General features: G+C 40.9%; 1 protein-coding gene across 1 annotated transcript; it reads right to left on the reverse strand.

Moving 5' to 3' along the window:
• Positions 1 to 10,363: 10,363 nt before the first annotated feature.
• LOC144710624 (Nucleotide excision repair, TFIIH, subunit TTDA) lies at positions 10,364 to 14,114 on the reverse strand. Its single transcript, XM_078584437.1, has 3 exons — positions 13,952 to 14,114; positions 10,876 to 10,929; positions 10,364 to 10,683 (listed from the first exon to the last, which is right to left on the reverse strand). Exons 2-3 carry the CDS (start codon positions 10,908 to 10,910, stop codon positions 10,506 to 10,508), a joined length of 213 nt encoding a protein of 70 aa, XP_078440563.1. The 5' UTR covers positions 10,911 to 10,929; positions 13,952 to 14,114; the 3' UTR covers positions 10,364 to 10,505.
• Between the last annotated feature and the right edge of the window lie 2,636 nt (positions 14,115 to 16,750).

Raw genomic sequence — 16,750 nt, forward strand, 5'->3', positions numbered from 1 at the left:
AAGATGAAGTCATCGTGTCTCCATCAGAGAAATAATTTTCGCTTTTATTGACGGCTGATATTTTCACAATTTTATATTTAAATGGCGCGTGCTAGAAGGTTTTTCCACCTACGTGTCCACTGCCAATAAATAACACGTCTTAAGGCATTCCCTATTATTTATCACGATAATGATCTTCGTAATATTTCAGGAGTAAATTACTCTAAATTTATGCTTTTAGATTTGGATTCAAAATATCTAAAAGATATTTTGAGAAGCGTGTTTGTATTAGCAAGTTTTTCCTTGCTAAAGTTGATGATTCAAAAGTGATCAAATGCTAAGAAAACTAGCCTAGGTATTATTGAAAATGTATATTTAAGCATTTAGTATTTTCCAAAACTGTCGTTTGTATCATTTTTTTCTCAAAATCTACTTTAGATCATTCACTTTAATATATTTTGGAAAAAAAATTTGTATACAGCGAAAAACTTATTGCATCAATGGAGTTTGTGGAGCTGGGTTATCCCATTCTTTTTAAGTTCTTATTAACATTCTGGTTGTCTCTCCTTTCCAATAGGCGCGATATTTATTCTTAATTAATTATCTTCTTCTGGCATTTTAAATTTCGGCATTACAACAATATATTTCTCTACTATATTCCCTTAATTTTTTCAGCACAAACAATAATTCCATTATCTCAACAATTTTTTTATCTGTTGTATGTGTTTGTTGACATTGCAAGCTTCTTCAGTTTACTCCCCACAAAAACCAGATTTTTAAAAAATATATATCCTGGATTATAAGTGTCTCCAAATCCGAGCCTTTGGTTAAGAGGTTGGAACCATGTATTTGTTATGTTTATTGGTGTATCTTTAGAATTTCTCTAGTTATATGCATTCAAACTACTATCATGTTATGACCGAGCACATTTATTTTCTAGACATTTTTGTGTTAGTGTGCTTAAAACTTTCTGTGTAGGTCTTAGGTGATACTATCTCCAAAGAAAGATATGCACATCTTGAAGGAGCTCAGATAGTCTTGTAATAAATGTTATAAATATTATTATTCAAATGATACTCAAGCAGGCCATTGTAAGTCTAATAAAAAACCATACTACGAGTATGACTGATACCATAGCCATTAGTTGATAAGGACAAATAGTGGGTCCCTGTAGAGGTAGAGTCCATTAAACTGATCTGTGTTATGCCTAATATCAATCAGATTGACCTATAAGTCTCCGATCGCGAGATTCAAATCAGTTAGCGTCAAGATGAAATCATATACCCTCAATAAAAGAGGAGATTGACTCAACTTATAAGATGCATTAAAATATGTGGCCCTGGTAGTGGAAATAATATAGAAGGTATTACTCCATTCAAGAGCCTCACACAGTAGAAAGATTGTGCATAAATATTAATGGGTTAATAGCACAAAATGTCCCAAACTTTTTCAAAAATCTGAGATATAACCTAAACTTTTTTTTTGGCACGGTATATCCCAAATTCTCTAAGTCGACACCGAGATATCCCGGTGATGACATGGAAACCATCGTGGCTGCCAGGTGGATTTCGGGCCAGATTTTGACCTGGCGGAATCCACCTGGCAGCCACGATGGATTCCACGTCATAACGGGGATTCCCCCCGCCAGGTGTTTTCCGATAAGAGAGAGAGAATAAGAGAGAGAGAGAGGCATTCTAGAGAGAGAGAGAGGCATTCTAGAGAGAGAAAAGAGAGGCATTCTAGAGAGAGAGAGAGAAAGGGAGAGTGAGGCATTCTAGAGAGACCTGACCGAATCGAATCGCGCGGGAGAGAGAGGAGGTGCAGAAACAGAGACATAGACAGAGAGAGAGGGGAAGGTTATCGGCGATCGTCTTAATATTGGAGAGAGAAAGAGAGTGAGATTTATCAAGGGTTCAAGAGAGAGAGAGAGAGGGAGGGGAGGGGGGAGGGAGAGATTTTCTGCTTGGGGATTTTCAAGGGTTCAATTAGAACATATTCTAGATTCGTCGGCAAATCATGCAAGGGACGTCAACCTCCCAATCGTTCAGAAGCATCGCGACGCGTTTGCATTGCACACCGAGTACAACGGTGTAAACAGATGCTTGATTCTTTCTATTACAGACGTTGCTGCCTCCTGTGAACGGTGATTTCTTCATAGAATAAAATATCTGACGAGGATTGAAGGGAATCACAAACTCCAAATTGATTGACTGGATTGAATGGATCTGATCCCGACGCACGCTCCCGTAATCGCCGACCCGTGCCCTTGAGCAAGCCAAGAATCATCATGCCGTCAAACTTGCCATCCCCCGGCCAATCGGGGCTCTTCCCCCCATCTCTCTACGTGGCCATCTCTCTCAGACGAGTCGCTTCGGGGCTACTGGACGACGTTCTATCCAACGGATGGCTCGACGCCATGGCCGCTTCGTCCCCTCCAAGAAGAAGGCTTTGCAAGGACGCCTTCGCCGACTCTCTACAAGAGGATCCATAAACTTCCTACCGTCTTTGGATGGTAACTTGTCTCGATCCTCTTTAATCTCTGAAGAATCTCTCGTTTCTTGCGTCTTAGTGGGGGTGATTCTCTTCGCAGCTCAAGTACCCTTCTGCATTGTCGGCCTTCGAGCAAATCGCGGAGAAAGCCAAGGGGAAAAGAGTGGCCTTGTTCCTTGACTACGACAGCACGCTCTCGGCCATCATCGACGACCCCGACCGCGCTTTCATGTCCAATTCTGTGAGTTTTCTCTCACTTCCCTGCTCGTTCCCTTCTTCTCTTCTCTCTCTCTCTAGAACGCCTCTCTCTCCCTTTATCTCTCTCTAGAATGCCTCTCTCTCCCTTTATCTCTCTCTAGAATGCCTCTCTCTCCCTTTCTCTCTCTCTCTAGAACGCCTCTCTCTCCCTTTCTCTCTCTCTAGAATGCCTCTCTCTCCCTTTATCTCTCTCTCTAGAATGCCTCTCTCTCCCTTTAATGCCTCTCTTTCTCTCTCTATAATGCCTCTCTCTCTCTCTTATCGGAAAACACCTGGCAGGTGGAATCCCCGTTATGACGTGGAATCCATCGTGGCTGCCAGGTGGATTCCGCCAGGTCAAAATCTGGCCGGAAATCCACCTGGCAGCCACGATGGATTCCACGTCATCACCGGGATATGTCGGCGTCGACTTAGAGAGTTTGGGATACACCACACCAAAAAAAAAGTTTAGGTTATATCTCAGATTTTTGAAAAAGTTTGGGACATTTCGTGCTATTAACCCTTTATATTATTCTCCTCTTCTCACTTTGGCTGCTTCGTTGATGGCTGAAATTCATCATAATAGGGGCAAACCTTCTGGATATGGTACTCTTTCAATAAGCATTGTGGAACTTGCTGTCAATTTTTTCACATCTTTTTCAAGCATACCTAGCTTAATGCCTCGTATTATCCTTTGCCACCTTGCTATTGAGAATTATTCATCGTTCAGCTTATATTTTTTGGGGACGCTAAAGGATGGATGTAAAAAAATACAGAAGTTTGTTTCACTGAATTTTTATCTTAGCTTGTCATAATAATTTAAGAGTTTCAACCTGAAGGGTGTTTGATTGGTTTTCAAAAAACTTTAATGATGTACGCTCCAAAGAAATCAAAAATAATCCATTGCTGACTCTCCCTTGACATTGTTTTACTTTGGAGGATTCCCCTCTTCTTGGCCTCATAATAAAATATTTGAGTTTTTTAATTTGCCTTCACAGCTCCATCATCAACCACTTTCCTCTCGCTGCCTCTAGGGAAAGCATCCCAACAATCGTTTGCAACAAATATCTCCTCAAGACTATCAATTACAGCAATGACTGTCACATATTCTGAGGAGTTAGATTAGCAGATAATTTTTTTACTCTTTTTTTTCAACATGCCAACTCTGCTCTAATGGGCACACACATTTTCTTCAAGCATCTCATGTTATTTGAATTCCAAGGATTATCCTTTTATTTCTAATCTGAAGCTACATAATCTTATGGAACGATGTGACAGCATTTGTAAATTACAAAAAAACATTCATGCGAAGTAAGCCCGGTAAATAAAAAAAATCATAAAGTTTTCTGCTACAAAACTTTTCTAAATTAATAAGCTCAAAAATTTTAAGTCTTACATACCTTTTTGGTAATGTGAGTACTCATAGATCAAACAGCAAAGGTGTTTAAATTACAAAAAAAAACATTTCTTAGTTTTAGCATGAGCAATGAGCAGCCTCAATATTTTGATAAAGGTTTTTTGTTTTGTCTCGGTACTTTCTCTATTGATAAATCCTCTCCTCTAATTATCATTACACACAGCTCCTCCTGGATATACTCTATAAGATTTGTGTTGCTGCCCTTCTAGAATATACGCATTGTGCACCTGTTTAATAGTGAAGAATTCCATGATATGATGACTAAAAGAAAAGCAAATAGTGTCTGTTGAGCATGTGTAAAGATCGATGGTAAGATGTAAAATTGTGAGAATTGACTCTCATGAGTTTTATATTAAATTTTCTACTTCTATTTCCACTTAATGAGACTCTGCTGACCATGTGGAAAGCTTTGGTACCCAAAACATCTTTGATGGGTCAGATCCATTTGAACTCCCCTAAATGTAATAGAAGGGGATCTTGATTAATATATTCATGTTTCAAACATATCAGATGTGAGGAATATGGAAGACATCACATATTTCTCTGCCAAATTTTTCCTCAAGTTTTCAAGTGGCCAACCTGATTCTTCCGTTTATCCCTTTTCTACTGAATGCATCTTGCACAATCTAATTTTTAGATAGATCTATCCCCCACATTGAATTCCATTTCTCTTTGTTGAGGTTCTTATTCAGAATCCATTAGAGAAAGTGGATGTTACATAGTCATCCTAACATAATATGATGTTCTCTTTATGGCAATTGTCTACCAACTTTTTCTTTGAAATTATGACATCTTGATACAATTATGCAAATAGGTTTTCTGGCTTTAATCTAATTGATTCTAAAATTGATCCCAAAAGATTGTGATGCGGGACAACTAGAGGGATGGATGCTGACGACTAAAGGAGACGGGATGGACGACAATGGATATGGGGTGCAGGGATTGGTTGAGGGTAGGAGGGATAAATCAGACCACAAACCCACACAATCGATTTCGAAAACTTAAATCCGATGAAATAATGGTGGTGCAGCCCCTTTCCTCGTCGAGGGCGGGAGTACTGTCTTCAACCACCGCGACGATGCCGAAGCACCAAATCCAATAACTTCGAATTCGCATTCGCGGGAAAACTCATGAGAAGACCTAATCCACTAATTTGTTGAAATTCCAAGAAATTCAAAAACAAATTCGAGGGCGGTGGAAGAATTCTCGTGGAATACTGGACGAAGAACACACGACACCAAAGAGTTCAGGCGTACCTCGGCACCGGAGTGCGTGAGGAGGCTGTGGGAAATTCTGGTTGTAATTTGGCTCGGCGTTCCGGGCGTTGTGCGGCCCACTGGATGAAATAGCTGGGCGTTCCGGGCGTTGAGCGGCCCTGGAAATAGGACGGCGGGACTAAGCCTGGTTGCTCGGTGACCAAAGTGCTTGGGCGTGGGGCGTCGTTGGCGGGACGATTGACGTGCGCTTCGATGCGGGGTCGCGGATCCAACTGCATGGTCAGTTGGTGGGGGGTCAAGAGGGGAGTCGTCCCCTTGCGGGGTGCGGGACAACGCCCCAACACCAAAACGGTATGCATGACGACCTATGGTGGTGAGGGCGTCCAGGGCGTGAACGGCCTTGAGCAGGGCGGTCGCCCGGTGGGCGCCGGGCTGGCGGCCTTGAGGCGCGCCGCCAGAAGACCTTGGCGGGCGCCGGCGCTAGCGCCCGCGTTGGCGGCTCGAGTGGGGCGCCGGCGCTGATGTCCCGGCACGCGCACCTGTGCGGGCGGCCGGCGATGTGTGTCCGGGCGCTGGCGGCCCTAAACGGGGTGCCGACGTTGGTCGGGCGACTGCGCCAAGGCCTTTTGGCGAACAGATCAAGAAGACGAGAGAGAGAGAGAGAGAGAGAGAGAGAGAGAGAGAGAGAGAGAGAGAGAGAGAGAGAGAGAGAGAGAGAGAGAGAGAGAGAGAGAGAGAGAGAGAGAGAGAGAGAGAGAGAGAGAGAGAGAGAGAGAGAGAGAGAGAGAGAGAGAGAGAGAGAGAGAGAGAGAGAGAGAGAGAGAGAGAGAGAGAGAGAGAGAGAGAGAGAGAGAGAGAGAGAGAGAGAGAGAGAGAGAGAGAGAGAGAGAGAGAGAGAGAGAGAGAGAGAGAGAGAGAGAGAGAGAGAGAGAGAGAGAGAGAGAGAGAGAGAGAGAGAGAGAGAGAGAGAGAGAGAGAGAGAGAGAGAGAGAGAGAGAGAGAGAGAGAGAGAGAGAGAGAGAGAGAGAGAGAGAGAGAGAGAGAGAGAGAGAGAGAGAGAGAGAGAGAGAGAGAGAAAGAGAGAGAGAGAGAGAGAGAGAGAGAGAGAGAGAGAGAGAGAGAGAGAGAGAGAGAGAGAGAGAGAGAGAGAGAGAGAGAGAGAGAGAGAGAGAGAGAGAGAGAGAGAGAGGGAGAGAGAGAGAGAGAGAGAGAGAGAGAGAGAGAGGGAGAGAGAGAGAGTGATAGAAAGAAATAAAGAGAGAAGGGGAGGGAGGGAGAGGAGCGGAAGCGGTTGCCGGCGATGCATGGGCAACGTCGACGGCGGCGGCAGATGGAGGATAGTGGAGGCTAGGGCAAGTCCTCCAAGAAGAGTTAACAAAAACTCAATTCCTGAATTATGACTTGCCTAACTGTTTCTTGGAACATTGGCCTATACATATAGGCCTTGGAGGAAAGAGAAAATACAGTTAATAAAAATAAAGACGAGCGACGTGACGAGCGACGTGATGAGCGACATGGTTTTGTGTCACGTCAGGGGGCAGTTCTGGATCTGCCTTTGGCGATGTGTCAAGACGCGTGAAGGGCCGTGCAGGGGTGGAGACGTGCCTGATGATGGCGGTGGACTTGATCCGGTGATGATGGCGGCGTGTCCTTGGTAGTGGCGTTGACTTTGGATGACAGTGGTGGCGCTTCCGGTGTTGATGCGTTGACGTTGTTGCCACCACATTGGGTTTGTCCAAGATAAAAATTGAAAAGATAAAAGAACCTTCAAACTGAAAACATAAATAATCTCATCGTCGTTGCATGGATCAAATCCATTAATATGTTCGAGCTCTAGATGCATCCACATCATCATCGAGCATTGGATCTCATCATCATCCTTTCCTCCTCAAGTTGTGTTGCCAGAAATCAGATTTCATCTTCAATGATAATAATAATACATTGGAAGATGAACAGAATAAAGGAGAGGGTATTCAAGAATGGCACGCACAGTGCAACAATATGGGCATCCCCCTCTATTTATACACTTTGGGATAATTTCATAAAAGTCCTCACACCAAGGAAAAAAATCATTAAGTCGCTTAACTTTGAGTATGTCCACCATTGTTTAAACATATTATGAGCATGATCTCTGCAACCATGTATTATCCTAGCTAAAAACCTGTAATGGTGTGATCAATTTTATTGTACAACCATTATAATCAATGATCAATTTAACCTAATCAATAATTGATTAGCTGGTCCCAAGGGTGACAAACAACACCTCACGCTTAAGAATATACAAATGAGTGTGAAAACTCGCTTGTGGAGGTGTACATTCATCAATTAATATTCAGTTAATAGCACGAAATGTCCCAAACTTTTTCAAAAATCTGAGATATAACCTAAACTTTTTTTTTGGTGTGGTGTATCCCAAACTCTCTAAGTCGACGCCGACATAGTTCAGATGACGTGGAATCCATCGTGGCTGCCAGGTGATTTTCCGCCAGATTTGACTCATGGAATCCACCTGGCAGCCACGATGGATTCCACGTCATAACGGGGATTCCACCTGCCAGGTGTTTTCCGATAAGAGAGAGAGAGAGAGAGGCATTCTAGAGAGAGAAAGAGAGGCATTAAAGGGAGAGAGAGGCATTCTAGAGAGAGATAAAGGGAGAGAGAGGCATTCTAGAGAGAGAGAAAGGGAGAGAGAGGCATTCTAGAGAGAGAGAGAAAGGGAGAGAGAGGCATTCTAGAGAGAGATAAAGGGAGAGAGAGGCATTCTAGAGAGAGATAAAGGGAGAGAGAGGCGTTCTAGAGAGAGAGAGAGAAGAGAAGAAGGGAACGAGCAGGGAAGTGAGAGAAAACTCACAGAATTGGACATGAAAGCGCGGTCGGGGTCGTCGATGATGGCCGAGAGCGTGCTGTCGTAGTCAAGGAACAAGGCCACTCTTTTCCCCTTGGCTTTCTCCGCGATTTGCTCGAAGGCCGACAATGCAGAAGGATACTTGAGCTGCGAAGAGAATCACCCCCACTAAGACGCAAGAAACGAGAGATTCTTCAGAGATTAAAGAGGATCGAGACAAGTTACCATCCAAAGACGGTAGGAAGTTTATGGATCCTCTTGTAGAGAGTCGGCGAAGGCATCCTTGCAAAGCCTTCTTCTGAGGGGAAGCGGCCATGGCGCCGAGCCATCCGTTGGATAGAACGTCGTCCAGTCGCCCCGAAGCGACTCGTCTGAGAGAGATGGCCACGTAGAGAGATGGGGGGAAGAGCCCCGATTGGCCGGGGGATGGCAAGTTTGACGGCATGATGATTCTTGGCTTGCTCAAGGGCACGGGTCGGCGATTACGGAGCGCAAGGCCGATCAGATCCATTCAATCCAGTCAATCAATTTGGAGTTTGTGATTCCCTTCAATCCTCGTCAGATATTTTATTCTATGAAGAAATCACCGTTCACAGGAGGCAGCAACGTCTGTAATAGAAAGAATCAAGCATCTGTTTACACCGTTGTACTCGGTGTGCAATGCAAACGCGTCGCGATGCTTCTGAACGATTGGGAGGTTGACGTCCCTTGCATGATTTGCCGACGAATCTAGAATATGTTCTAATTGAACCCTTGAAAATCCCCAAGCAGAAAATCTCTCCCTCCCCCCTCCCCTCCCTCTCTCTCTCTCTCTCTTGAACCCTTGATAAATCTCACTCTCTTTTTCTCTCTCCAATATTAAGACAATCGCCGATAACCTTCCCCTCTCTCTCTGTCTATGTCTCTGTTTCTGCGCCTCCTCTCTCTCCCGCGCGATTCAATTCGGTCAGGTCTCTCTAGAATGCCTCACTCTCCCTTTCTCTCTCTCTCTCTCTAGAACGCCTCTCTTTAGCTCTATAGAATGCCTCTCTCTCTAGAATGCATCTCTTTCTCTCTCTAGAATGCCTCTCTCTCTCTCTTATTGGAAAACACCTGGCAGGGGGAATTCCCGTTATGACGTGGAATCCATCGTGGCTGCCAGGTGGATTCCGCCAGGTCAAAATCTGGCCCGAAATCCACCTGGCAGCCACGATGGATTCCACGTTATCACCGGGATATGTTGGCGTCGACTTAGAGAGTTTGGGATACACCGCACCAAAAAAAAAGTTTAGGTTATATGTCAGATTTTTGAAAAAATTTGGGACATTTCGTGCTATTAACCCTAATATAAATCAAACTAAACAAGATATCCTTTCCAACTGAGTGTAGAACACACGACCCATTACAAAAAGATCTTTCTTCCCCATCAGAAGAAAAATGTTTCCTGATGTAATATTTTAGAGTGATATCCGCCCTGTATACGTTTCCTCTGTATGGTGTGAGGTTCTTCAGTAAGGATTCCCTTAAAATATGGGGCCCCTGAATAAAATATCTCTTAAAATCTTCAGTAAGGTTCTTCAGTAAGAGTCAGATCTTCGAAATAAAAAATATTTTTACACGACCTAAACTTCATTCTTTCAAGTTTTTACTGATAACTACTATAGACTCGAGTTTTAAAGGATCCATTGTCTGCTTATTGATTATTTGGTACAGAAGGGCTCATCTGAGAAATAAAATGTTGATAAAAACCTTAAGTAGAGTTATTGGACCTAAAGAGCAAGGGATTAGCTTCTAATTATTTGAATAACAGGATTTTTTTTCATGTTACAAAAAAGCAATCCATTTAAACGGGTTAAATTTTTAGACTCAGTTTCAGCCTTGTTTATAATTTTTTCTCACATTTTATATTTTCAATTGATTAAAAGGAAGTAAAGTTTCTCCAAAAAATGTCAAAACTCCGTACTCAGTATAATTTCCCATCACATGGAATATTATAGCGCCTTCTTCATCAGGGGACTATGGACTCGCTCAAAAGCTTAATATCATGCACATAAGCAAGCTTAATCTCATTCAAAAACGAAATCACGACCCATCTATACACCCATCTATTTTCTTGCATTTTAACTTTTGAATGACTAAAAGAAAATGAACTTTCTCCTAACCTGTCAAACTTCAGCACTCAGTAAAAGTTTCAGCACATTGAAGATAATAGAGCCTTTCTTCTTCATCATAGGATTAAAATCTCAGACCAGCACACCAAATCAGCAAGATTAATTTCATTTAAAAGGAAATCAAAACCCATCTATTTACCTTTCATTGCTTTAAGTCCTATCAGACTGCCTCAAGTTGGCTTCTCGTAAGTGTTTTGTTCTCTGAACTCTGAAATTCGAGTCTTTATCATCTCTGCTGCATGTGGTTGCACAAACATGTGGCTGTCATCGAAAATTTGAAGTATGAACTTTTGAGAGGGGGGAAGAGAAGCGTTGTAGTTGATGACGAACTGTGTCATGGGGATGTCACTGCGGAGATAAAGACATGGAACTTTTCTTTATATACCCATCTATTTTCTCGCAGATTAACTTTTCAATTGACTAAAAGAAAGTGGACTTTATCCTAAACTGTCAAACTTCCGCACTCAGTGCAATTGTCATCACCTAAAATAATAATTTCAGAATATACAAAAGAAGCTATCAGGAAATTACAATCTTTACCAGGAGATGAACACGCCTTTGATGGCATTAACCATCTTGCTCTTCAGGGACAACCTGAAAGAAAACAGTAAATAACACTTCACTAGAAAATAACTTAAAAAAAAAGAGATTAAGGTTTTTCTGATAAAGGCATAGATTTGTTTTGTAACATTACTTTTCAACTGAATCCTAGCACCAAAAAAATGACTCCATGATAAAACAGATCAAAACATTTCTTCAAAAAAAAACAGATCAAAACATCAAATCTACAAAGTATTGAAAGTTGGTTTCGTTACTCAATTCAATGTTTTATCTAAAGACACGAAATATAAAAAGTATACAGTTTTTAGGATTCAAAGCTACTGAAGACAAAATGATGGATATAACCCTGACAATGTTTTCTCAAAGAACACTAATGTTCTCAAGGTATAAAACCCAAGTGATAAATAACTGGTGAACCCAAGGGATAAGTAAATTTGACGTTGCAGTAGTAGCAAAGTCCCTTGTCCTTCCTTTGCTGGTATTCAGAATCAGTAATTCTTAGGTTCCTTCTTCTGCTAGACCTATCATAAGAGGTTGTTGCAGCTGGTTTAAGTGTTCACTTTAGGTTGAAACGAGTTTGAGTTAACTGGCTAGTACTGACTAGAGATATTATTGCTGGACTTTGATGTGTCAACTGGCACTGATTTAAAATTCGAAACTGGATTTTGCGAAATTTTGGCATATGGAGGTACAGTCTGCCAAGCGCTGTAGAGTATACCAAGATCTGCTTCAGCACGGAGAGACAAATCCATAATCTCTCTTAACCCAAATGGTCTGTAACGAAGCACTTCTGTTCTGATTTCAGGCCTTAGACCTCTAAGGTAAGCACTTTCCTTGATCTCGGGGGCTACAATGGGTAGTTGTGTAATAATGGCCTCAAGTTATGTGCGATATTCACCAACAGAATTCCTCTGTAGAATCTCGAAGAGCTGCTGATGTAAGACGTGAACGGCTAATGCATATCTTCCTTCGAAATGTTTTTTGAAGTCCAACCAAGTAATCATGCCAAAATTCTCCTCAGTGTGGATAAACCAGGTGAGTGCAGAATCATCCATGTGCAAAGCAACAAGATGAAGTTTATTGTGTTCAGCCATGGGGTGAAGACGAAAAAACCTTTTCACGCTCTTTAACCATGCTTCAGGTTGATAACCACCAAAAACAGGGAGATCACCTCGTTTGAATCTGCAGTCAAAGTCCGTTCTCCTTTCTGGAATCTGAACTGGAATTTCTGAAAAAGAACTTGTATTCCCTGCAACATGTACCTTATTCTTCAATTGAGCATTCATGCTTTCCATTTCTTTCATGATGTGTTCTAGGACATTAGTCATCCTGTTCTGGTTCACTTCCACCTTATTCGCCAATGCTTCCAACCTTTCTTCAAGATTTTCCATTAATCTGACGAGTCGAAAATGCTCTGATACCCAATTGTTAAGGTACTGAAAATTTTGTGCCGAACGACTGCAATTCTTAACCGCACTCAAGACTTTTATCTCAATAAACACATCAATCGAATCAATATACTGAAGACAAATACTGGTCTCGATCCAATAGTTCAACAGCGAAACAATGATAGAAGAAAAGAGTAACTAGATCAGGAGATGAAGTACGGCCACTCCCTGAGAGAATGGATGAGTTGAGGACCGAATCGGCTTCCTCAGTTCCGTAGCAGTGGTGAAGGTCTAGACCTAGCTGAAGACCGGATCGGTCACTCCAGCTCTCTCGGAGGTGCTGCTCCTCCCGATCGACAAACACGTCCCAACTAAAATCTTGATGTCCGATGGAGAGCTCGCGCCTTCTATATATAAAGCTTCCTGCTCTTTATTCAAACTCATGCGTGCAGCATCCATTTGCACGTGTAACTGAAGCTCCGCGTCTCATTTTACTTTGATAAGTCTTCAATGAGGATTTATCATTACTCCCCTGGCTGAAGACCAATTGGTCCCCACTTGGAAAACTGGGAAATTCACGTTCAATGACATTGATGTCTTCCCATGTGGCTTCATAATTGGGCAAGTTCTTCTATTTAACGAGCACGTGCGTACCATCCCGATTGAATCGGTAAGACAAGATACAATCAGGATAAACCGCTGTTTGATGTGGTTGTAGATTAGAGGAATCAACATATGGACGGAACTCTGGGTCTAATTGCAGTACATATATTCGGTCTTGCCATAAGACCTTCAAGTGAGCAAATTGTAGTTTGAATAAAAATAATCCAGGGTCTTTAACCACTGAACTCCCAATACCACGTCAAACCTGCCCAGTGACAGGGGGAAGAAATCCTGTACTATGTCCATGCCCTGCACATACATGGCCTCAAGTAACCATCTCCCAACATAACATCGAACAGAGGCCATCCAGAATAGGAATTTCTAAGGCGTCCAATATGGCTGGATTTATAAAATTGTGAGTTGCTCCCCCATCTATTAATATTACTACACTGGAGCCATCGATTGATCCCCATAACTTGAGTACTCCTGTGGCAGCTGCTCTTTGGGCTTGTCTCAAATGACCCGTGCCAAAAATAAGGCTCCTTCAGTAAGTGGTTCTTCATCTGTTGCATCAAATCTTTTGGTAAAACTGATGAACCTAATTTTACAATAAAATGGGAAAGTAGATTCCCCCGGTGTGCACAGTTCTGAGAACGTTAGTTTCTAGAGAATGAACTGGAGGTGATGTTATTATCCTCCATTTTGGAGGGGAACTACAAGGATTTCAACGGAAGAAGCTAAAAAAATCCGAACATGGCAAAATGTGACCCGATAAACATTCGAAATTTAGAAAAAAATAACTCAATGTCCGCTTTTTAATGTATAATGCAGAAAATAAGATCAATTGAATCACCAGATAAAGAAGGAACGCGAGCCCAAGAGAACTATGAATGGCAGTGACTCATATGACATCAATTACCACATACTGAGACAAATATGATAGACCCAGTAAAATACTTTTGAAGAAAAATAAACCGGCAAACCAAGATGAATAAATCTCGAGTGGGTTTTCGTCGACGGCTTCTGTATCGAGTTCTAAATCGAATTCTATAGCAAGAATGCACCTGGATTGAAAAGAATCCGATGGCTGAGATCCACGCTGCAATTGCAATGTCACCCCTTTCTCTCTGGTCCGGCGATGAGAAAACCAACCAACGGGAGAATCGAAGACTAAAAATGAGAAAGATTATACGGGAGAAATTTGTTCCTCGAGAACCCAATAATTTTATGAAGAAAAAACTGCTGGGTTTACATAGAGCTGGAGTACGGATGACGTTTCGTCGTCGCCCGTACCCACGGACGGGTGACTGAACGGTTGGATTTCCGTCATTCGTCCTCCGTTATCTGCAACGAATGATGGATACCGAAATGACGGACGAAACGACTGTAATGACGGATGACGTATACCGATGACGAATTTTTAATCTATTTATTAGAAAACTTAAAAATTTGTCTAAACTTTTACCGATTCAAATGTGCATGTAAATAAAAATCCGTAGTTGCTTTCATAATCTTATATCGGTATAATGTATCAATTTGTTATGTTGATTGCGTAATTACTTACCTGAAGAGGAAGAGAGGCGCAGGCCCAGGAAGAGGGACAGAGGAGAGAGACGGAGAGAGGGAGAGAGGCGACAGACGGAGAGAGTGATAGAGGCGAGAGATGGAGAGAGTGAGAGAGGCGACAGACGAAGAGGGGAACTCTCAAAGTGATTTGATATTCGAGGTAAAGTATTACAAGTATTCACAGATGCATCACAATCTCATAAAAAGTTATTTATGGAAGGAGGTATGAGAAAAAGAGATCTGACAAATATAAATATATATGCGTAGGTTTGAATTACTCTCCAATCTTATCTCAATGGAGATGCTCTCTTCTTTACTGTTCCTCCAATTACTTAAAAAAGTAACAAATGTGGAGATCAACAAGCCACACACAAGTCTCTAAACCACTAATATCAAATCACCAATTGTAATGTAAGACAAAATAAAGATGACACGACAATCTACCTAGAGAAAAATTGAGGCTTTCTGAAGTGATAAAGCAATGAGGAGAAGGGCTAGATGGAAGTGATGTGGAAATAGCTTTGTAATGAATTTATGATGAGACTTTAGATTAAGTTGCTTCCAAAAGGAGTCTCATTCTAGACTACCACAATTTTTTTTCTCTGGGGTAGTCGCACATGAACGAAAATGGATGTAAAACATACCTCGACCTATCAAATCTTCTCTTAATTGTTAGATCCACTGGAGGCTTGTGTCAATTGTTAAGGATGGAGAAGATTGCTGGACTCTAAAATTGAGTATGAGAAGCTCTTGTCATCGTCTTTTGTTAAAGCTTCGAAGTACATTATCATTCACTTTGAGAGTGTGGTTGTGCCTTCAAGTTTGTCTATAGTCCATTTATCACATATTGTACATGAGAAACTCTAGGCATTGTCTTTTGTAAAAGCTTTGAAGTACATTGTAATTGTCTTTGAGAGTGCGGTTGTGCCTTCAAGTTTTGTTATAGTCCACTTATCTCATATAGAACATGAGAAACTCTAGGCATTGTCTTTTGAAAAAGCTTTGAAGTACATTATCATTGGCTTTGAGAATGTGGTGTAACTAAATTTAACTCCCCACCCCCACAATACTATTATGAATGTTGGAATCTACTTGAAGGATGAAAACCATTTTTATGGTCTCTGAACTAAATATTCCACCCATATTTGAGGTACGCTAGAATATGGACTCTTCCTCGCTTCTTCTCATCAATAAAAGTATATTTTATTGCTATGCTTGATTGTTATACACATCAAGTCACTAGCCAAGGTTCATTTCCCTGATTCAAAGAATTTTAATCTGAAAATCATTATCATTCTAATATTTTGTAATCGCATAATGATTCAACTCAAAATATAAGTTATTTTCTCGGTTGTTCTCCTAAAAAGTACAAACTATTAAAAGGATTATTCCAGATTAAAAAAACTTTAAAGTATGTTGTCTTACTATAGTTCAGTTGCTTCAAAGTTCGAGTATGAAGTATCATAGAAAATAATAATCTATCTATGACAAAAGTGTATCGTTTTGGAATTGCAGATTCAGTAAAGTATATTCATCATTTACTATCTAGGTTATCTGATGAGTTTAAACTCTGAAATTTTCATTTTTGAAAAAAAAATAATGAATTTAACTAGGAAAGCTTTTGAAATATTTTCAGAATTCAATATAATTAAAAATAATGAGGAAGAAAAATAACATATATTCTAATTCTACTTTTTCGAATTATGATCATGAAGATGGGGAAAATTATAAATCAAAGGAGGTCAATCCCATACATTCTGAACAAAATCATGATCAACAGTGTGAAAAAGAGAAGTCCTCAACATCACAGTGTTGGTCGTTCATATTGATCTGTGTGTTGTGATGATCATGCAGATAAAGATGGACCCTCATTGCCAATCTGATTACCAAAAAAATGTCATGCCATTAACAACCTGAACAATCAAAGAACAACATCCACTATGATGAAAAATAGAACTAATTCATGGGGTCAAGGTAGTATTAGTTGTTTATTTTTTTTGAAGAAAGTATTAGTTGTTTATACTTATCAATACATATTTGTGACGCTCATGAAGACAATAATTTCCCATTCCTGCCATATTATAATGCTGATTATCAACAAATGTCATTGCATCAACAATCTGAAGAAGAATGAAACATCATAAAATATCAAGAAAAGAGGAATGTAACACATGACAAACATGCAATATCCCTTCCATTATTCCTGACAACTTTTCTAATATTGAACCGTATGCACCATAGTCCATATTATCATTTGAATAAATAATTTCTGATATTCATATTTGTTGTGGATGATG

Source organism: Wolffia australiana, chromosome 12 (genome assembly GCF_029677425.1).
Source record: "Wolffia australiana isolate 7733 chromosome 12, ASM2967742v1".
Classification (NCBI taxonomy): domain Eukaryota; kingdom Viridiplantae; phylum Streptophyta; class Magnoliopsida; order Alismatales; family Araceae; genus Wolffia; species Wolffia australiana.